This window comes from Podarcis erhardii (genome assembly GCF_964252035.2).
Source record: "Podarcis erhardii genome assembly, chromosome: 1".
Lineage (NCBI taxonomy): Eukaryota > Metazoa > Chordata > Lepidosauria > Squamata > Lacertidae > Podarcis > Podarcis erhardii.
The window spans coordinates 109711563-109734604 of record NC_138497.1 but is presented as its reverse complement, the minus strand read 5'-3'; the positions used below and the strand labels follow the sequence as shown (position 1 = coordinate 109734604).

Sequence of the window (23042 nt, the reverse complement as noted above, 5' to 3'; positions counted from 1 at the left end):
GTGGCAAATGCAAAACATAAAAACTTTGCAAAGAGGTCTCAACATATCAGCTGCTGTACAGGACCTAAAGCCAGGCACTCATGAAGGAATCAATGTATAGTTAACTTGCAGCATAATGGCAAGCATGTCTACTCAGAAGTCAGTCACTTTTGTTTAATGGGGATGAATGCTAGTTAAGTGGATAAAGGATGGCAGCCTAGGTTTGGAACTGGCATGGGGGAAACTGGATTATTGTGCCATTAACAGCTGTATCTCCACAATCAGTTCCAGCAGGACGCAGCTGAAATCCCATAGAAAACAGTGAGTTGTTTGGGTTTGGGAGAGCCTAATTTTGTCCCTAATTTTGCTATTTTTCTAGAAAAAGAGGTGCCAGAGTTCACCATGAACGCCTCCCTTGTTCTCTTATAATGGCAATGGTGGGCAATCTGAGAGGTGCTGGAACTGAGTTCCAGTGAGTTCTGCCTGGAAAAAAACCCTGGCTTACACCACATCCCCATGGAAGCCATTTTGTGACTGGCACCCACAGAACACTCTCAAAATTCAGAGTCCAAATAGGTTGGCAACCCGTGTTCTGAACAATATGGTGAAGCAGGAATTTAAATATAGCTATACTTAGAATTACCTTATTCCAAGCTGTAGATTGAAATCTTGAGGACAAGGTTAATTCCATAGTGTATAGCTAATGGGAGTGGAAAGCAGCCTAAATAGAGAATCTTGTGAACTGTGCACTTTATCATATACCACCTAATTTCCAGATGTCCTAAGCCAGACTATAACTCTTGGGCAAGGGAGTGGGTATCAATCTGCTTTTTATATCCTTCTGTCCTATTCATCTTTCTTGACAACCAGCTCAGAAGAACAGCCCAATTGCTACATATTTTACACTGACAAGTTCAGATGGGGTCTTGGCAGTGATTGTCAGGAAGAGACAAGTCTTCCCTAGGGCACAAAAAAGTACCTTTTATTAAAGAAAGCTGAAATGCAAAAACCTGACATCCCTCCCTTTTTAATGATTTTTTTTAAAGGAGATTCTGACCCTCAAACTATAGTTTGAAGAAAGAGGCACAATAGTACATAACATTTTCTTCTTCCCTGCCCTCCCCATCTCTTTCTGTCTCTCACACACAGAGAGAGACAGAGAGACGGGGACAGAGACAGAGGTGGACTGAAAACACATATTTAAAAACACTATGAAAATGCTTTTTATATATAAAAAAAGTTTTGAAAAACACTATGAATTTTTCACAGCTCACTATCGCCATCTAGTGTCACATTTATATATTGCACTTTGCAACACATTTAAAACATTTTATTTTCAGCTGTGTAGCTGAGTCCTGAGACAGAGATCTTCCTGAGAACTTCAGGGGACTGTTTCCATTTCTGGAGCCGTTTTTGTATCCAAACCATTCCCACAACTCTTGTATGTGTAACATAGTCATAGAGGATCACTGTGGAACTACAAAACTGGGTTGTGTGACCAGCCCTTAAGGAATTGCTCCTTAATTACTGAGAAAGCTTAAGGTTTAATCTGTATTTTCCAGTTATGCCTGTAATCATCCTAGTAATGTAAGCTTAATGCCACTTCATTACTATGTTGTCCCTGTGATTTGTTCAGTTACAGTGTCTCTCTTGTCACCTGTCTCTCTCTTTCTCTCTTCCTGTTCCTGATGAGAAAGGAACATACACACACCACGTGGAAAATGTTGCTCTTCTACGTTAATTTTTAATACCTTCCTCCAGTTAAGATTTCAGCTTTTATTGGAGTTACATAGTTACAAAACTTTTTTTTTAATAATTGCAACACAGGTCCTAATTATGGTAATGATTTAAGTGTGCTTAATTGCACTATCATTTCCAAAGTGTAATTATGCAACAAAGATGTGGAAAAACAGCTGTGTTGGAAGGGAAGGAGGAGGAAATGTGAGGGGGGGATGTACGCTTTGTGGAGATGGGCCCAGCAGCAGAGATCAATGGGCTGATTCTTCCATGTCTCGCACCTGTGAAATCATTAAGTGGGTACAAAATGCTAACAAATCACAATGGTGTGCAGGTGTGCAGAGATGAAAGCCTAAGCCAGGGACAAGAGATTGGAGAATGGGCTTTAAAGCCTGGATGTTTTCAAAAATTACAAACGTGGCATCTTTCTCTTGAAAGGGGATCAGTGGCCTTTTTAATGGTGCTTTCTTCCTTATGGGAAGCAGCGTTAAGGCAGGAGGCCTAATCCTGTAAAAGACACTCCATTGTTTATGCAGCTGGAGTTAAATCAGCCTGCCATGCAGGTCTGCCCTGTGGTCTTTAGAAAGCAAGATGGTTTTATACTGCACCTGTTGCATCACGCAGGCCACCAGACATTTTCTAGGTGAAAACAGGGACACTCCACAGCTAAGAATTTGTCAAGAATGTATAACTTGCTGTTGAAATGGAATACTCAGGATGAAACGGTGAAATCTGCTATGATTAAATGGGCACAAGATGTTGGACATAACATTATGATGGCTGACTGGGAACAGTTATGGACCACAGGTATGAAGTTTACGGCATGTAATGCCTTAAGAGAGAATATAATGAAAATGATCTACAGGTGGTATATGACGCCAGTCAAGCTTGCAGAAATTTACCATTTGCCCGATAATAAATGTTGGAAGTGTAAAGAGATTGAAGGTACATTCTTTCACCTTTGGTGGACATGCCCAAGGATTAAGACTTTCTGGGAGATGATTTATAATGAAATGAAAAAGGTATTTAAATATACCTTTCAGAAGAAACCAGAGGCCTTTCTCCTGGGCATGGTCAGCCAATTGGTGTCAAAGAAGGATAGAACTTTCTTTATGTATGCTACAACAGCAGCAAGAATACTTATTGCAAAGTACTGGAAGACACAAGATTTACCCACCCGGGAAGAATGGCAGATGAAGGTGATGGACTATATGGAACTGGCGGAAATGACTGGCAGAATCCGAGACCAAGGAGAAGAGTTGGTGGAAGAAGATTGGAAGAAATTTAAAGTTTATCTACAGAAACATTGTAAAATTAAGGAAAGTCAGAAGGATGTTGGAATGAAGCTATGTGGTTTCAGCAGAAATGTTATAAAGGATTAAGTAAAAATGGATTGGTAATTAGTGAAAGAGGAGAATGTAAAAATATAGTATATCAAGATAAAAAAAAATTAGGATAATAACAAGGATGGAAAGATATGGCTGAAATATCTTATTGAACTAGAATACAAAAAAGGGAGGTGTGAGGAGGTCAAGGAAATAAGCAAAGGAAAGAAAGTTATGTAAAGGTTGGATTTGTGTGGGGGTTTTTTCTTTTTTTCTTTTGTTTTGTTTTGTCTGTTTAACTTTTTCTATTTTTCCTTTTGTAACCTTTAAAACTTTAATAAAATCTATTTTTAAAAAAGAAAGAAAACAGGGACACTCCGCATTCTAAGGATCATCACCTTAGCATGTGTAGCTATGTAAGTGCCTGTGCCTGTACACACATGCTCTCTCACACACATGTTGTCAAAAGCTCTCCTTTGCCTTCATATTCTGTGTAAGTAATCCAGGAGCCTAACCCATGTTTTTGTCAATTGTGTGTAAGAGATCTCCGGTAGGCCCATATTCCCCCACTCCCGTTGGACTTGTTCACATGTCATCTTGAACACAGGTACAAGTTATCTCTCCGTACCTGTCTGAGAGCATCGGAAGGAGGGAATATTACAATAATAGAGCATTTCCCCCCTCTCTTTTAGCAGTGTGTAAAACCTTCCTACTTGTCTTCAGAAGCGCCATTTCAGTTTTCAGGGTCAATTAGGCCAAATCAGGAAAATAAATTCTATTAGGCAAGCATTTGGCTGCTTTAACTGAAGAACTGATTCATGAATGAACTTGTGCTAATTGAAAACATCTAACCAACAGGTTTCCATTAGAAGTTCTGGAAGACAGGTAGTTAATGAACGATCAGAGAGTTTAAAGAATCGATTTAGGAAAAGATTAGCATGCACATGATGTTAAACTCAAAAGAAGCACATTTAAGAGGAAAGCAGTTTTTATCATGAAAATATTGCTGTGTATGAATAGAATCCTGGAGATCCAATTGGATCTCCAGGGGACCATTTTTGTTTGGATTTCACGTCTACTGGGCATTGCTTAGCCTAAAGTGGGTCAGATCAAAGGAGCTTCCAGGCTCACTGTTTATTGAGCATTGATGCCATTAAGTTTGCACAAAACATGCACTGATGTTGCTCAACATTGCCTACTTATTGAGCATTTATCCTGATATGCTGACACAGAGGTTACATAACCTTGCAAGATAGTGGTTGTTATCCCTCACTTTCAACTGTGATTTTCCAGTCAGTTTCCTTATCAGACTGACACTAGATAATTACACTAGGAAGTGCAGGATAGCAACCAAATTTTGCACAACTAAACAGCCCACCTATAGTGCCCCTACTTTATAGAGTTCCTGTATGTGCAATAGCAGATAATTTATGTTTTCCGTTGTTTTCTTAAAGGATGACTCTAGGGGAGAAACCAGGAGGAACGTTACTATTTATTGCAAGTCAAAGAACATAATGTTAAGAGGCAGCATACAAAAGCCAAAAATAAACGAATATTGAGGACAATGTTTCCAATGCTTTAAATGCTGCCAATTGTAACATCTGCTGATGGTTTTCTCATAGTTAGACTCTTACTGTTTTAGATGGTTTTCAGTAATTGTGCTTCTATCTCTATAGTGTATTGTTCTTTTATTCATGCTGTGGGCACATCGGTGGAGCAGCAGGACAGAAGTGAATAATGAAATTTTGGTTTAATTCGCATAGGCATGATCATACCTGATGTCTCATTCCCTAAAGACTCTCATTCTCCATTGAAATGCATCCTAATGATAATTGATTGTATGGAATTTCTATCTGGTGATTGCTTTGTGAGGGCTGATCCATACATACATGCAGAGAGGACGGTCTGCTCCATGCTAACTAAGAGACACCTTCAGTAGTGTGATGGCATGATGACTCACATCAATTATGAACACAAAATTTGGTTTTCTTGAGAGATAATTTGATCTTTTTTCTTTTTTTGGGGGGGGAGGGGGTTTTGCCTATCTGGCTCCTTGCTGGCAAGTCTCTCCCCATGCCTCCTGCAATAGACAGAAGTGGGTTTTTTGAGAAATTTTCCACAGACATACATGAAATGTTGTTGCTTTCAGTAGTTCATCCAGTGTGTGGCTACTGGGCATTTGAAGAAGAAGAAGAAGAAGAGTTTGGATTTGATATCCCGCTTTATCACTACCCTAAGGAGTCTCAAAGCGGCTAACATTCTCCTTTCCCTTCCTCCCCCACAACAAACACTCTGTGAGGTGAGTGGGGCTGAGAGACTTCAAAGAAGTGTGACTAGCCCAAGGTCACCCAGCAGCTGCATGTGGAGGAGCGGAGACGCGAACCCGGTTCACCAGATTACGAGTCTGCCGCTCTTAACCACTACACCACACCGGCTCTCTTTGAAACTCAAGTGCAGCAAAAGAATGTTCTGAAGGAGTTCCTCCCACAGAACATTCTCTTTGGCTTGCTCTATGAACCTCTCCCATAAAACCAGGCATCTCTTAAGAGGCAACGTGTTCTTCTCCAAATATGGCATTTACTGTTTTCTACGCATAAAGACAATTTTATAGTATGCTTAAAAGCTTTAGTATAAATCATTAATCATAAGTTACTAGGCTTCTTGGTGATGTTGAATGTGTAATAGAGACACAGGAAGCTTTATGTGTCAGCAAAATGCAGTTTGGCACCAAGGGAACCTTTCCTACGATTGCAATTGTAATTGACAGAGCTTTTTTTCCAGCTGGAACTTGCCGGAACTCAGTTGGGCACCATTGCCATTCTAAGAGAAGAGGTAGATGTTCATGGTGAGTTCAGGCACCTCTTTTTCCAGAAAAATAGTACTGCTAATAGGGACCATGGTGGACACAAAGAGCTAAAACACACACATGCCATGGTTCTTATGCCATCTCTTTAGTTTAAATAACCACAGCCACACAATACCAAACTCCATGAGAAGCGTCGCATCTACTTTGGCCATGAGATATTTCCCCTGCCTGCTTTGCTAACTCACTTGGTTCCACTAAGGCTGCCTACACACTGCATTTTTTGAAGTACATTCAAATTACATTTCCCCCCTCTAAGAATTATGGACACTGTGGTTTGTTAAGGGTTGCTGGGATTTGTAACTCTGTGAGAGGTAAGCTACAGGGCCCAGAATTATTTGAGGGAAGGAAAGCATTTTGAATATATTTTACATTCAGTGTGAACACAGCTTAGCTTGATGCAAACCCCTTTACATAACAGTGGTGAAGCGAACATTTGCCAACTAGGCAAAGTCCCACCCTGCTCTGAACTCCATTTTTATTATTATTATTAAGCATTGTACATTTAGTTTTATGCATTGTCCTTCTCCAGCAGTGGGGCACAGTGTTAGATATGATCTGGAAAGATCTGTAGCATTCTAGCATTTTACAAGCTGGATCTGTCTCCAGCCCATTCTTTGTGCAGGATTTATGGGGGGTAAGAAGGGTTTATGAGAATTTTAGTGGTGTTATACCCAACTCCCCATTACTAAGTTTTCTTTGGCTTCAGTGGAGCAAAGCTCAGTTTGCCCTGCTTCAGCTAAACTCTTTGGCAGGAAGAGATTCAGAATCTTAGGTTCAAAAAGTGGCCACTTTATTCATTTCCAGGCAGGTTTAGATATTAGCAAATTATGTATTGAAACCAATACATGGGAGGGGAGCATCAGGCTTATGTTCAAATTGCCCTTCTGCCCGGGGAGCTGGCCGGACTTTCCATACTGAAGATTGGATTGCCTTAACGGGTGAGAGCAGACAGGACTTGAGAAGCCAAAATCTGTTAGAAAACATTTATTTTAAAAACAACGGCAACAGAAGGTCAGTGAATGGATTGCAACTTGTAAAATAATGATATAAACAGAACCGTATGTGCAGATAACGATTATAGGGAAAACAGAAAAAGAGAAAAAAGAACAGAATATGGAACGCAACTCGACTTAAAAACTTAAAGAAACAATATGCAACATAACTTTTCAAATCATAATTATAGTATGCAAAACTAATTATATATTTAACTCTTACACAACTCTACTTTATTTGCCCACTAAAACTTCCACCAGTCCAAACTAGTTAAAAAACTTTACTGTGATTCGGCTATGTAGTAACTTATCCTATATATCTGGAAAGGTGGAAAGAAAGAAGGTAATAGCTACCTATTTGATTTGAATCAACCCATTTCTGTGGGTTTAGAGAAGAGCTCTGAACCAAGGGGTAGGATCCACAGAAATCAAGGTGATGTGGAAAGGGTTGGGAAAATAACTTTCTATACAGAGCAGCAGCAACTTGCGAATGAAACTACATTATGCTTTATCAGAACAGCAATTCTTTAAATCCTTCTTACTTAATTGCTTGTTGGGTGGATAGTGTATGCTTCTTAATAAGGGTGTTGAAACTATGGAGGCAATCAATAAGGGCGTATTCCTTTGCAGTTCATAGCTCTTGGTTAGTAAAGCACATGCTAAAGAGACCCCATTTGTTTAATTCAATATGAATATTGTAAAAATACATACACATGCACACAAATGTTTGGTAGTGGTAGGTAGTGGGAAACAACATAACTGAGATGAACCATTCATTCAGTTTGGGATTGTATGGCTCCTCAGAAGGTTAAACATTTCTAGACTGTCCCTTTGGGGTTTCCTGGTTACTACAGAGCTTTTTAGCCCAAGATCACAGAGCTTCTCCACACTTGCCCTTCTAGGACTTCGTAGTGCTTTCAGTCAAGTCCCTTTGAGGCTTTCCTGGAAAAGTCTCAAAAAATGCCACTCTTCTCCTACTCCCCCCCCCAAAAAAACCCCTAAAAGTTCTGCCTTTTCAAAAGGGCAGCTTTGGGTGCCAAAATCGAAAGTGGTGCATGTTCATTTCCAGCTGATTAAGTCCAAAGGTGATACAGCTGTCATCACAGCCATCCAAAAGCATCTCTAATTATAGTCTCTCGCTCATTAAACTGTAGCATTTCCTAAAAAAGTCAGAGCGCACCTCACAATGGCAATTCGGAACAGCACGTTGCATGTTATTGGTCTCTGGGATGCGATGTTTTGCCATTCCTGAGTGCTCTGATTTGAAACCGTTTGCCCTGTCCAATTATATTAAACCCTAAATTCATTCTCTTTAGAAATGTTTAACTCTAATTGGGAGTTTGAGAGCATTAGCTGGTCAATAATCAGTCTTTTCTTCTGCAGACTTGTCCCCCCCCCCCTTATGGGTTGTACTAGCTAATTAAATCCAGCACTGAGGTTGTAATAAATTGTATGGGTATTAGTTCATGCCGTGTACTTTCTGAGCCCAAAGGAATTTAATATGAGTATGATAATATTGATTTACTGTTTAGTGGCAGCAAAAAAAATAAATACTAATGTGAGACTTCTCCGAACTTCTTCTTGCATTCAGATAACAAGGTCCGCATTAAGTTTGATTGAGATTCCAGCAGATATAATTGCAGAGGGGCTTCTCTCTATAGTAAACTGGGATTCAATCCTAAATTGGGATGAAAGGCGAAAGAGAGAGAGGGAGAAGGAGAGAGAGAAAGAGAGAGAGATACTTGGAGAAGCCAGGGATCAAACCTGGGTCTTTTTCCATGCAAGTAGATGCAGATCTATCTATCATCTATCATCTATCTATCTATCTATCTATCTATCTAATCTATCATAATATCATTATTCCACCTTTCTTGCAATGAGCTAATGGTGACATTCATGGTTCTATTCCATTTAATCTTCACAGCAAACCTGTGAGGTAGGTTAGGCTGAGAGGCAGTGTCTAGCCCAAGATGACCCAGCAAACTTCATGGCCGAGCAGGAACTTGAACCCTGGTCTCCCAATTGAAACAACTCACATTTTCCAAGGTTTAGTCCTTCACAGTCAATCCTTGGTTCGGAATCATATGGAGTAGGGCGTGAACCTGCAATAAAACAATGCTTTATGGATGGATACAGCTGCGTTTTATGCAATCACAGGAGCACTTCTGGAAACTGAATGAATTATTGCGGAAATCAGATTCAGCAGATCAGATTCGCACGCTGCCATTTTCTGTCTAATCACAAACCTGAGGGAGGAAGATTGCACAAGTGAAGTTTCTAATGTGTGACATTTTAATGTATTTTTAATCTTTGTTGGGAGATGCCTGGAGTGGCTGGGGAAACCCAGCCAGATGGGCAGGGTATAAATTAGTAGTAGTAGTAGTAGTAGTAGTAGTAGTAGTAGTAGTAGTATTAAACGGCCTCAACTTTGCAGCATTTTAACTGCCCCATTGGGAGTCCCTAAAATGTGATGTTTTGGGAAGCCACTGTTCCATTAATTCATAACCCAGATGGTTGTTGCTTTAAATGGTTAACAAATGATAAAGTGAACTTGAGGCTTACTTTTCAGCCTCTTACATATCTCAATGCATTTTTATTTTCACTCTGAGTGTCAGTTTCAATAGCTGGGTGAGTCAGCAATATGCAGTACCCCTAAACATATTGTGAATCTAAGTTTGGCCTCATTGAGGGGCAGTATTTCAATATGAGTAGGAAAATGAGAGTACTCATAAAGATTTTTTGAGGGGGGGGAGCACTGTGCAGTGCAATCCTATACATGTCTACTCAGAGGCAATTCCCACTGAGACAAATTAGACTTACTTCCAGATAAATGTGTGTATAAGATTGCAGCCTCAATTTATTAAATACAGTGCATATTACTTTAAAGAATATTGGGGTACTCTCAGTGCAACTAAAACCAAGACGTGTTGGGTATTTTGCAGGTGCCATTAACCTGATTTTGGAACAGATTGATTCTTTTAAGACAAATAAGGCATATGTGTCAAATTTTGCTACATAAAAATACTTAGTGGGGGGATGGCTGTTGCTAAAACCCTATTGGCCATGTGCTATTAGTGAGTTGCCTTTCTGGTGCAAATTCAAATGTCTTTGATGCTGTGAGAGAATTTGCATTCAGGTTGTATATGGTAAAGATCAAGATTATTTTTCCTGCTATTCTCTAAAATGCAATGCAGCTTTGTTTGGTTCCTCGTGTCATCAAGAATGAAATGGCGATTGTCATCCAGGGTAACGTTTGGCTTAGTTTTCACTCAGGCACCTGCATTTGTTATGAATTTAGGAGCTAAATTCAGATTTGGGGCTTTTCTTTAGGGGATACAGGCTAGTACAGGTTTTTCAGTCTTTTTTTAAAAAAAACACAAGAAAATGGAAGAAATTGGCTTAGCTGGATACAGCCTGATGACTTCAATGGAGACAAAGCAGAGAGGAATTGTGACTCCTGTTGATTCAGATGGGAGGAGAATCCTATGGTGCAAAAGAAATCAGGCAAACTAATGAAAATGACAGCATTAAAATCAAACTGCCTTTTCAACCTCAGAGAACATAAGTGTTATTTGAAGCAGTTGTGGTGGCATTTAGCTTTAGATTTTAAACCCAATCGAAATGGCAATATTTCTTTTCTATGAAAAAGCCCTAAGAAACTACCAGCATTTTTAAAAATATATATTCATTTTATCTGTACTACAATATGTGCAGACTGCTGGTGATGACAATGCCTAGTCATTGTGGCTGCTTTTTTTTCTTATATCACAATAGTGGTTGCAGCTCAAAAACAACAAAGGGCCAATGTCAGCTTGAATGAAAGGCGGCTATTGCTGTGGTTCAGCTCCCATCTTCCTTGAACATTGGCCATGCTGGCTGGGGTTTTCAGAGCTGGAGTCCAACAATGTTTGGAGCACCACCAGTCAGCCTCTCCTGCCTTAAAGACTACAAAATGTATTATGACATCAGCTTTAATGGACAAAAGCCCACTTCATCAGCTGCATAAGAGGATGCTTTCAACCATCCTAGACTTAATCTGTCTATACTGTACTTTATTCCAGAAAAAAAGTTGATTCACAGGGTTTTATTGTCTTTTCTATATGAATATTTAAAGTGTAATCCTATTCATCCATTCATCCTATTCAGTTCTCAGCAGTAAGCCCTATTAAAATCAATGGGGCTTACTTTTACGTAAATGTGTGTAGGGAAAAAGGAGAGAAGAAAAATGGTGGTCAACCCACCACATCCAATGCCCTGCCAGACTCAGGCCAGCAAGACAGAAGTAGACACTACTCATCCTTTCCCATTTTTGTCCCTTTGACCAGTTCCCTCTTGTTGGGAATCTCTGAACACAACCTTTTCAGCTGATAAGGACAAAGGCCATGGAAGTTTTTGTTAATTAAATTTGTATACCTGAAGGTCTCGGGGTGGTTACAACATAAAGGCACAATATAAAAACAGAAAATACATAATAAAAACAAAAACAACCCAATAACCCCCTCTTCCCCAACACATTTTAAAAGTGCATTGAATATCAATCTGCCAAAGGCCTTGTTAAAGAGGAACGTTTTTGCCTGGCGCCTAAAGGTGTATAATGAAGGCACCAGGTGAACGTCTCTGGGGAGAGCATTCCACAAACGGGGAGCCAGTGCAGAAAAAGGTCCCTTCTTGTGTTGCCACCCTGCGGACCTCTTGTGGAGGAGGCATACAAAAACGGGCATCAGAAGGTGATCTCTGGGTCCAGGTAGGTTCATATGGAAAGAGGCGGTCCTTGAGGTATTGCAGCCCTGAGCTGTTTCTGTGGTAAAGGAGGGAAGAGGCATCCAATGTCTGCTTTCCCTCTTCAGGGTCATACCTGTGTCTCTGCCCTCGGAGAGGGTGCTTTAGGGCTCGTGGGCACTCTCCACAGGACCATCAGATTACAGGACTAGTCTCAGAACTGCTGCTGAAATATAAGGGATCCTGTGTTACAAAGCAGTGGGCCGTTCCTTGGCTTTGCCAACATATCATTTGATGTATCACAGTATTTTAATATTCTTTTGGAAGCCACCCAGAGTGGCTGGGGAAACCCAGCCAGATGGGCGGGGTATAAATAATAAATTATTGTTATATTATTATTATTATTTCTTCACCTGTATATGATTAGGTTTCACTCTGTCCTTCTTTGGAGCTGTTCCACGTGCCCCATGCAAACAGGAAAACATCACATCCACATCAGTTCCTGCATGTTTTTAGCATCGATGCTGCAGGTAGCGATGGCATGAGAAGAACTGCGGCAACAAGCAACTGGCAGTGCCAGAAAGAAAAATAGTTGTGTGGCTGCTAATTAGGTGTGCACAATGCTGCACTCATTGGCTTTCTCTGCGTGCCACTACAGGGTTCCCCAAAGTGTGCATTTGGAGAAGCGTTTAGAAAAGCATCTTCATCTGCTCATAATCCAGGAAGGTTCATGCGACAGCATCAGAGGTGGCTGTGCAACCTGGTTGTTAGATCTTCTTCCTCAAAATTCACTACAGAATGCAACTCTGGCCGCTGCTGGCCAACTCAGAAATACAGGAGGGGTTGTGAAAGATGTTTCAGGGTTTCTCTCCATGGGCACACACTCCATCATCTTGTCAGTCTCCTGAATCACTTTTCTAAATAGATGAACAGGATTTTTGAAACTTGACACCGTTCTGTGCCTGTCGTTGAATCCATGAATGAATAGGTTCCTGCTGATGACTACGACAGGGGGCCTCTAATTCAGTGGCAGAAGCCATAAGCAAAGAAATGTTTCCAGCCCCTATACAATACAATACAAATCTTTATTACGGTCATAGGCCAGCCTAAAAGGGTGGGATACAGTCATTTAAAACCTGAAAAGCTAAAAGGTATTAAAACAGAAGGTGAATATAAAAGTCTATAAGAATTTAAAAGAAGCTAAAAGAAGGGGAGGAGCATTGGGCAGGTGTGGAAGAGCATAAAATGTTGCTATATACAAGACTTAAACTACTAATTTACAGAGCACTCTGATATGCTCCTTAAATCTAGTTTGTGGCACAGGTCATCCACCGACAAATTTGAGCACTGCTGTGCAGAATCTAGCAACACTGTATGTTGTAGCAGGATTGGTATCTGAGAGCAGCAGGGAGGTATAGAATGCCCTGTGCGCCCTGAGTACCCAAATTATTTGAAGCCAAGCCAATAGCACAACTTCTCTATGGTGCCCAGTTGGGTTCCTTTTCCAGTTTTGCACCACTAGAGCTTCCAACCCCTAGTGAGCTAGTTTCTGCCACACTTGCCAATCCTATGAGGCCTCATTGGCTTCAGTGGCACAAATGACTATGTGTGCAGATCAAGAAAGAGAAGCTACATGACTGGGCAATGAACTGGGTTGGGTTTATTACAAAGAAAGGAATATTCAGCTCCCTGAACTTGCTTTGCTATGTTCATCCATAGGAGTGGGGTGTGAGTCCCTGGATTAGTTGTTGGTAAGTTTAGTAGCAGCGAGGACAACAGATCAGAAGTGAACGGTTCCTGGAGAGAGGGAGGAGCCTAAATACTCACTTCTCTTTGAGCTTTCAGACAGTGGTACATATGGGAAAGGAGTGGCTCCAGGTGCAGCAAAAAGGCTGAGATTCAGCTTTTTATATGAACCAGTGCATCCAGCCTCCATTAGTTAAGTGCAAAGGAATAAATAATAGATTTATCCCGGCACCCTTGCCCATGTTGCTTAATGGCTGCTTAGAAGCAATTTATAATCTCTGTAGAACGTAATCATTCCCTACTGTGCTGTTCAGAAGAAAAGTGTGGTTATTAACCCATGGTGTCCTCCCAGTTTTTCACAGTATGCACTTTTGTTCAACCAGTGATGCTGTCTACGTGATTAAGGAGAGGGTGTGAGGTTTGTGTGTTTTTAAGTTAAATTAAAGGAGGTTCACTTTTTTTAAAAGGAGCCCAAGTTCTGTTTGCTAAAGCACTTTAATCTGAAATCTTAATCTACAGGTATATATCTACATCTATCTAGAGCTAAATCTGTATCTATCTCTCGATAGATAGATATGAGTTATTGAGACCAAAGCAAAATGGAAGACTGTGCCATATAGCCCTACTCAAAACCTATTGTATTTCCTATTGAATAACTCTCTCTAGCTTTTCCATATTTTTCAAGTTTATACCTTTTGTAAATATATGTTGAAATGTGTATACAGTGGTACCTCTGGTTACATGCGCTTCAGGTTACATACGCTTCAGGTTACAGACTCTGCTAACCCAGAAATAGTGCTTCAGGTTAAGAACTTTGCTTCAGGCTAAGAACAGAAATCGGGCTCCGGCGGCACGGCAGCAGCAGGAGGCCCCATTAGCTAAAGTGGTGCTTCAGATTAAGAACAGTTTCAGGTTAAGTACAGACCTCCGGAATGAATTAAGTACTTAATCCGAGGTACCACTGTATATATCAAATCCACACAGACTGTGTTCCAGTGCTCCATACTTCAAATTTCCATTGCTGGCTGTGTGTCCCATGAACCTTAACAAGCATGAAATGTTTTCTGCAGAAGTGGGAGAGAACCCTGCTTTCAAATGCAGAGCTTCTTCATGGTTTGGCAAACATAATGTCCCATTTAAGGTGCTTGATAATAAATCTCTCTCTCTCTCTCACGCACACGCACACACACACACACACACACGTATGTATGTATGTATGTATGTATCTTCCAGCACATAGTTTTTCTTTCTAGTATAGGATCTTAATCCAGTGAATCACACATGCACATACTTATCACATAATGAATCTCTGCAATACCTAGGTTTGGGAATACATGAAAGCTTCCAATAAATCAAAATATCCCATGGGAAAGGAGACTTAATCCAAGCTGGTTCAGGGGGTTTCCCATTCACCAATCTGGAAGGTACCAAGAAAATAGTTCATAGATTGAGAAATGTTTTTGCAGGATAAAAACATGGGGATCTGGGGTTGTATCTCTTCACTGCATGAACAGAGATCCACTCGCACAATGGAACTTCGAATCCTGGCTTTAAAAAACAATGTCATTTGGATATATGCTTTCTATTCTAGATAACTTATCCTTTATACAGTGGGCCCCTCGTCTCCCCCCTTTATGCTCTAAACAGTTTACCCTTACACAGTGTGTTTCCTTTTTCTTTCTATCTCCCTAGGTTCTATCCTTGGGAGCAGATGTTCTGCCAGAATATAAACTCCAAACGCCTCGCATCAACAAGTTTACTATATTGCACTACAGTCCTTTCAAAGCAGTCTGGGACTGGCTGATTTTACTGCTGGTGATCTACACGGCCATTTTCACCCCTTACTCTGCAGCCTTCCTCCTCAACGACAGCGAAGAACAGAAGAGGCGGGTGTGTGGCTATTCATGCAACCCACTAAGCATGGTAGACTTAATTGTGGATATCATGTTTATCATTGACATTGTCATAAACTTCCGAACAACATATGTGAACCAGAATGAAGAAGTGGTAAGTGACCCAGCAAGAATAGCAATCCACTACTTCAAAGGCTGGTTCCTAATTGACATGGTTGCTGCAATACCTTTTGACCTGCTGATATTTGGATCTGGCTCTGATGAGGTAAGCTCACTATAACTAGCATCTATCTATTAAGAGTTTACGTGATCGCCTGCTTTGTGCATACATCATGTTTTTTGACAGTAAAAAGTTGGATATATTTTATATCTGCTTTGAGATAGCTGAAATAAGACTACAGGTGTGAGCTGGAGGATGGGGGAATAAACCTCATTTGTCCATTAAGTTAACTGGGTGACCTTGGGCCGGTTACTGTCTCTCAGCCTAACTCACTGGGCCTGTCACACTTTCTCAGCCTAACCAACGTCACAGAATTATTGCAAAAATAAAAGGGGATATAACACATTTATGTTTGTCACCCTGATCTCAGAGGAAGGGTGAGTTGAAAGTGTGATAAATAAATAAACTCTATCAGCTCACACATATCCATGCCTATAATTCTTGAAGAATTGCATGTTATAATGCTCTGGCCACATTAAATAGGTAGTGAGAGATCTTTGGTGATGGCCTGGATTTCACCTTTTATTGCTGCTTTTTATTTCTTGTGCTCTTGACCTTAATATTTCTGTGACAATCCCTTTATACCAAGAATGGTAGCACATGTAAAATGTCCATGGTGCAATATCTTTCGCTAATGATCATTCTCAGTCATGGAGATGTCTTTTAAAAAGAAATAGATTTTCCCATTATCTCAAGGCCTATCCAGTAACAAGACCCCTGCTAACAACGCTGTCAACCATCCTTTTTTATGAAATGGCATCATTTTCAAAAGCATCACTAGGCATGCTCCTCCAAGGCTTAGAAATTCTTGGCTTCCAGCTGGGAGATAATAATCAAAAGGTTGCATGTCATAATGCATACCAGTTCTGCTTGTGTGTTACTTAGTTCAGCTAGGTAAACTGATCCAAATAATATATGTCATTGTGAAGACCTTAATTTAGCCTCACTTAAAAGCAATGGGTTTGGTAGCACCATTTGGGCATCGCAGCCTGAAGATTTGTTAAAATAGAATGCTTATGGCAAAGTTGTTACTGAACATCTCCAAGCAATATTGTTATTTCCTTACATATGTGACATATCTTAAAGACAAAAGTCAAAAGGGGTGCCACCGTGGAGAAGGCCCTCCCTATGGTCACTGTAAGATGGTCTGTGGCACAACCCAAAGGACCTTATTAGCAAATCTTGGTGACCAGGCAAGTCAGTTTGGAAGGAGACACTTCCTCAAGTAACCTGGCCCCAAGCTGTCTTGAGATTTATTAGTTAATGGTAAAACTTTAAACCTAGTCTGGTTGCAAATTTGCAGGGTGTGCATGCTCAAATGCCTCGTGGGCACCAAGGGAAGACATCAAGGGCACCATTGTGCTCACGGGCACCATGTTGGTGACCCCTTTTGCAGGGTTAGCTCTGCAGGGGAAGATGAATCACAACATTGAGATAGCTGGGATAGAAGGAAGACTGGCCATCATTGTGGCTTTTTTCACTGACAACTCCCTGATCAGCTTCCAGGGGACCCCAAGTGTTTCTCAGGAGATAGTATGAAAACCACTTAAAAAAAGAGTAACTTTCTTCTGCATGTTTACAAAAATGTAGAACAGTAAAGAAAGAGAATAAATGAGAATAAATTATGTGGAAGAAGCAAAACTGCCTGGGTAGAAGCAAAAGTCTGACAGTCAGGTTAAAAAGAAAGTTTTTTCAATATCAGAAAGAAAACAGTTTTGGTCCATGTTTGTTTTGTTAATTAGAATGCATTCATCCAAACAGCTGAATACCTATGGAATACCTCCCTAAGTGCAGCTCCACAATCAGACAGACTAATGCATCATAATACATTCGCTAGTCTGCTTCATCAGGCCCTAGCATATACCTGCCCTTCAGCTAAAGAGCCACTAATCATAAATCAATTTAGCACCAGGGTTCTGGAAATGGAAGGCTGAAATACTATTAGCATTACTGAAGGATTCAGTAATCAAAACTGAGAAACAGATATCCTTGGGGAGCTGCTGTAGCTCTGAACAGGCTCCTCTATGCCTTCCTTATTACCCAGATGAATGCCAGAGCAGGGCTTCTGTCAGTCAATCATTCCCAATACTCAGATGCATCAGAATTCCCTGCCCTCAGAAGGAGACACACCAAGGAGAGTGACCCTGCTGGATCAGCCCAAGTCCAACATCCTCTTCTCACAGTGACCAGCTAGATGCCTCAAGAAGCTCACAAGCTGGACCTGAGTGCAATAGCCCTGTCCCTATTTGTGATCCCTGCTCAACCACCAAAGGGTGGCTTTGTTAGTGTTCCCCCATGGTTCAGATGCACAGCTTGTAACTACCAAAAGTAATCCATCTTGTATTGCGGGCCCAACCTTGTGGCTCTCCCTCCTCACTGAGGTTAGACAGAACCCATCCCTGCTGAACTGCAGGTGCTTGACAAAGACTTTCCTAATCTCAACAGCCCCACCGCCACCCCCATGATACACCACTGGCAGTGGTTACAATAAACATAGGATGGGACAAAAACCACTGCCTCTTTACATCCATATGCATAGCACACATATCTCTGTCCTCCAGCATTGCCACCTGAGGCAACCCCCTCACACTACCTAATGGAGAGCTGGCCCTGGGTATCTGCAAGCTGTGTGTGCATGAGGTCTAATTGGAAAGAGCCTATGCAGATACAACTTTTATATGTGAAGACTCTGTTCAGAGAAAGCTTTGGATGAATGCAGAGAAGTCAGAAATGGGGACTGTAGACATTTGTATTCTCTTCTCCCTGTCTGACATACACAAACAAAATAGTGTTCACAGAATGTTGCACAGGTCTCTCTTCTGTATTGCAAATACAGTGGTACCTCGGTTTATGAACTTAATCTGTTCTGGAAGTCCATTCTTAAACCGAAACCGTTGCTAAACCGAGGCACACTTTCCCTAATGAGGCCTCTCACTGCCGGTGCCCTTCCACCGTTCAGATTCCGTTCTTGGACCGAGGTAAAGTTCGCAAACTGGGACACTACTTCCAGTTTTGTAGAGTTTGTAAACCAAATCGTTCTCAAACCAGACTGTTCTTTTTTTTATTATTATTAATTTTTTAGAAAAGTTTTTCTTTTACAAATTTAAATAACACATACTTTCCAATATAATACATAAATTCTTTTAGACTTCCCCCAGCTCCCTCCACAATCCTCATGATTTTAAAATTTAATTCACATTTCCTTTATAATTGTATTGCTAGTTAGTAAATCTTTACAGCTCTTTCCCCTCTTACAACACCCTTTCTCCTCACAAAGCCTCTTTAAAACCGACTAGCGTTGTCTGTTCATCACATATATTTTCCAGATAAATCGTAAACTTTCTCCAGTCCTGTATGAACTTGTGATCCTTTTGGTATCTGATTTTTCCTGTCAGTTTATCTAATTCAGCAAAGTCCATCAATTTCCGTCTCCATTCTTCCAATGTTGGTAAATCTTCTTGTTTCCATTTTTGAGCCATTAAAATTCTTGCCGCAGTCACTGCATATTGAAAAAGTTTATAATCACTTCTATTGATCTCGCTTCCTGTAATTCCTAACAAAAAGGCTTCTGGTTTCTTCACAAACGTATATTTAAACATCTTTTTCAACTCATTATATATCATTTCCCAGAAGCCTTTTACTTTCTTACACTCCCACCACATATGATAAAACGACCCTTCCTTCTCCTTACATTTCCAACATTTATTACATGTCTTATACATTTTTGCAAGTTTAACGGGAGTGATATACCATCTATATACCATTTTCATGATATTTTCCTTTATCGTCATACATGCAGTGAATTTCATATTTTCCTTCCATACCTTCTCCCAATCTGTCAGCTGTATATTATAACCAAAATCCTTGGCCCAATGTATCATAACCGATTTAACTTCTTCGTCTTTTGTTTGCCATTCCAATAGCATTTTATACATTTTTGACAAAACCTTATAATCATTATTTATTATCTCTTTCTGAAATCTAGACTCTCCTTCAATATATTTCCTCTCTTTACAATCCTTTTTAAACATTTCATTTGTTTGGAAGTAGTGCAACCAATCATATACATATTTTTTAACTTGTTCATATGGCTTCAATTTCCATTTCCCCCCCTCTTTAATTACAATATCTCCATAAGTCATCCAATCCTCTCTCATGTTTGTCTTTTTAACACTCATGACCTCCAGTGGGGATAACCAATGAGGTACATTTGGTTCCAAAATATTTTGGTACCTATCCCATATTTCTATTAGGGCACCTCTAAAAATATGATTGGCAAAACTTTTGTGAGCTTTCTTCTTTCCCAACCATAAGTAGGCGTGCCAACCAAACCTGTTGTCAAACCCTTCCAAGTCCAATAACTTATTATTTTTTAGTGTTATCCAGTCCTTTAACCAACAGAGACAAGATGCTTCATAATAAAGTTTCAAATCTGGCAGGGCGAAGCCACCTCTTTCTTTCGCATCAGTTAGTAACTTAAATTGTATTCGTGGCTTTTTGCCCTGCCAGATATATTTGGAAATCATTCTTTGCCACTCTCTGAAGATCTTTGTCCCCTTGATTATTGGAATCATTTGAAATAAAAACAACATCTTTGGAAGCACGCTCATCTTAATTGAAGAAATTCTGCCCCAAAAAGATAATTTCATCCTACTCCACACTTCGAGGTCTCTCTTAATAATGTTCCAAGTTGTCACATAATTGTTTTGGTATAAATCAATATTTTTTTGAGTTAACCATATTCCTAAATATTTTACTTTTTTCGCCACTTCCATCTCTGTTTCTCTTAAACCGAGGTACCACTGGACTTATAACCCACTCTTCAGTCCAGAGGCTTTCAGAACTGTTTTCATAAGAAGCTCTTTTACTTCATCAGATCCTTGATCCATCAAACTACTGGCAGTGGTTTTCCAGGGTTTTTGACATTCCCAGTTCAATCAGGAACATTGCAGATGTAGAGCAGATGATCTGCCACTGATCTGCAGCATAAAATTTAAAGGCACAAAATGTTTTTGCATAGCCTCATTTGTACTGTTGACACAATATTAATAAAATAGATTGAACTCTTTTTTTAAAAAAAAGTTGGAAAGGGTTTATGGTAAAGCGCCCGAGAAATAAAAAATTCTCTGTCCAGCACCGAAAATCCCCATCAGTGTCAGCATCAGACAAGATTCCCATGAGGAAGCTTTCCACTACTAGGACACAATAGAAGACCCTTTCCCTGGTTAACTCTATCTTACTTCAGAAAATGAGAAAACTCGAGTAAGGGTCTCCAGGGTTGACCTTAAAACTCTAGAAGATAGAAAGGGAGGTGTGGAGGCAGACATAAACTAGTAATACTGAAATAAGAATTCCGAGAACCTATTTGTGATCAAGTGCTTGATAAAGGTGGGTCTATTTTGAGCTGAATCAAGTGTGATGCTTTGATCACTATAATCTAATGATGGATTTGGAGCACTTCAAAACACGCCTCACTCATGAAGGATAAATTTTATCCCGACAAATTGAGCACACAACACAAAGATTTCAAAGTGATAAGAGGATTTTTCAACACTAGAATAAGACCACAGTTCCTGAAATGGAATTACTTGGTATAGACATAGTTTGCTTTGAATGTCATTTTCCTTTGCTAATCCTAAAGATGGCAAAGAATGAGAAATTGATATTTAGTTATGTAGCAGGATATTTTTATTTCCAAAGTAAATAAATGTCTCTATTTTCTGGAAGAAAATTAGAAGTCAAAATTTGATTTAACTGGGACCGAGGACAACTTTATTAAGCACTGAAGAATATTAAAAGGGAGCTTAACTTGGGCTGGTATTACAACCTCTATGGGCAAATAGGACACCATCATGAGTCTCTGTCTCATTCCTATAGAGGCAATCCCAGCCTGGCTTAAGAGCATGGAGAGGAACTGTGCATTTCCTATTACCCAAACACTATTATTCCATACTAAATAGCCCAACCCTACTTTTCACCTCTTCCTGACAAAAACCCAGGTTGAGGGATCCTAACTAGTCACAAGAGGACTAGAGTTCTTTTGCAACACAGCCTACTGCAATATCTTGAGAGACTACAGGGCGTGGGTGTTGGGTCGCACCCATAAACACATTAAAATATTATGGGTGCAAAAGGGCCCTAAACACTCCCCAAGAACTCCTGCGTGTGAGGGGGACCTTGGGCCATGAAACAACTTTAAGGTCTTTGGCCACGTCTGCTCTATATGTGACCAAAAGTACGCTTAAAAAAATTATCACTGAAATTAATGTAAATGTTAATACTTCATGCACAGTATCTTAGTAGTGCTTATAACCATCCTAGAAGGTGGCTGTGCTGTATTTGGGCACAGTGAATCAACACAGTTAATTCAACAGTCAAGCTTCAATAGGCAACCTGGTGGTCTAGTGTTATTCCTACACTGTGTGTAGTGGAACTGCCTAGGCCAAAGATGTAGAACCTGCTGGACTATGTTGTTGTTGTTGTTGTTGTTGTTGTTGTTGTTTACTTATACCCCACCCATCTGTTTGGGCCTCCCCAGCCACTCTGGGTGGCTTCCAACAGAATATTAAAAACATTACTACAACAAAGACTACAAAGAGAAGGGAGTTGGAATTCAACAGTATCTGGTAGGGCACAGCCTCCGTATCACTGGCCCCAATCCCATGGTCCCCTGCTGATGTTTTGAACTACAGCTCCAATCACCTATGATCATTGGGCATGCTGGCTGGGCTGAGGGCAGCCAAAGTCCAAAACACTCGGAGGGCATTACATTAGAGAAGGCTAGCCTAGACCACCTAGTGAATTTGTTGCAAATACAAGATTTGACCTAAAGGTAAAGGTAAAGGTACCCCTGCCCGTACGGGCCAGTTTTGACAGACTCTGGGGTTGTGCGCCCATCTCACTTAAGAGGCCAGGGGCCAGCGCTGTCCGGAGACACTTCCGGGTCACGTGGCCAGCGTGACAAAGCTGCATCTGGCGAGCCAGAGCCGCACACGGAAACACCATTTTACCTTCCCGCTGGTAAGCGGTCCCTATTTATCTACTTGCACCCGGAGGTGCTTTCGAACTGCTAGGTTGGCAGGCGCTGGGACCGAGCAGCGGGAGCGCACCCCGCCGCAGGGATTCGAACCGCCAACCTTTTGATCGGCAAGTCCTAGGCGCTGAGGCTTTAACCCACAGCGCCACCTGCGTCCCTCAAAAAGATTTAACCTAGGGGTGTCCTAATTCACAGCTGACATGCTTATTGATTAAACTACAACTTTCCCCCTCACAAGCAAACCCGTGAGAGGGCCTATGAGGAACCGGTCCCAGCTTTTAGGAGATATCCACTGGGATATCTCTAGGTTTATGCTGCAGGGATGGATAGGAACTCTTTCCACGCGCTGAGTTTGTCTTCTTTTGGCTGAAGGGTCAGCCTTTTCATTCCACCCTCCTTTGTAGGGTAACACTATTTGTTCACCTTTTTTTAACTACTCCTTGTCAAAATTATATTGGTGCTTTACTCTGTGAATGGCAGATCTCCTATAGTCATGCATGTTGCCTTGGTGGGGGGTGGGGGGAGGCCTAGAATAAATATGGCAGTGTTCATAGCTAGACCACACTTTT

The 23042-nt window shown here is 40.7% G+C and overlaps 1 protein-coding gene across 12 annotated transcripts in view; it reads left to right on the top strand.

Annotated features, from left to right (window-relative positions):
- The window catches only part of KCNH7 (potassium voltage-gated channel subfamily H member 7), a 272670-nt gene that overhangs the window by 204388 nt on the left and 45240 nt on the right, over window positions 1-23042 (top strand). For all 12 annotated transcript variants that reach the window (XM_081870829.1, XM_081870827.1, XM_081870825.1 and 9 more), the window contains one exon: window positions 15057-15482. In XM_081870829.1, coding sequence (XP_081726955.1) covers window positions 15057-15482 — 426 coding nt within the window. The remainder of the gene's footprint in view (window positions 1-15056; window positions 15483-23042) is intronic.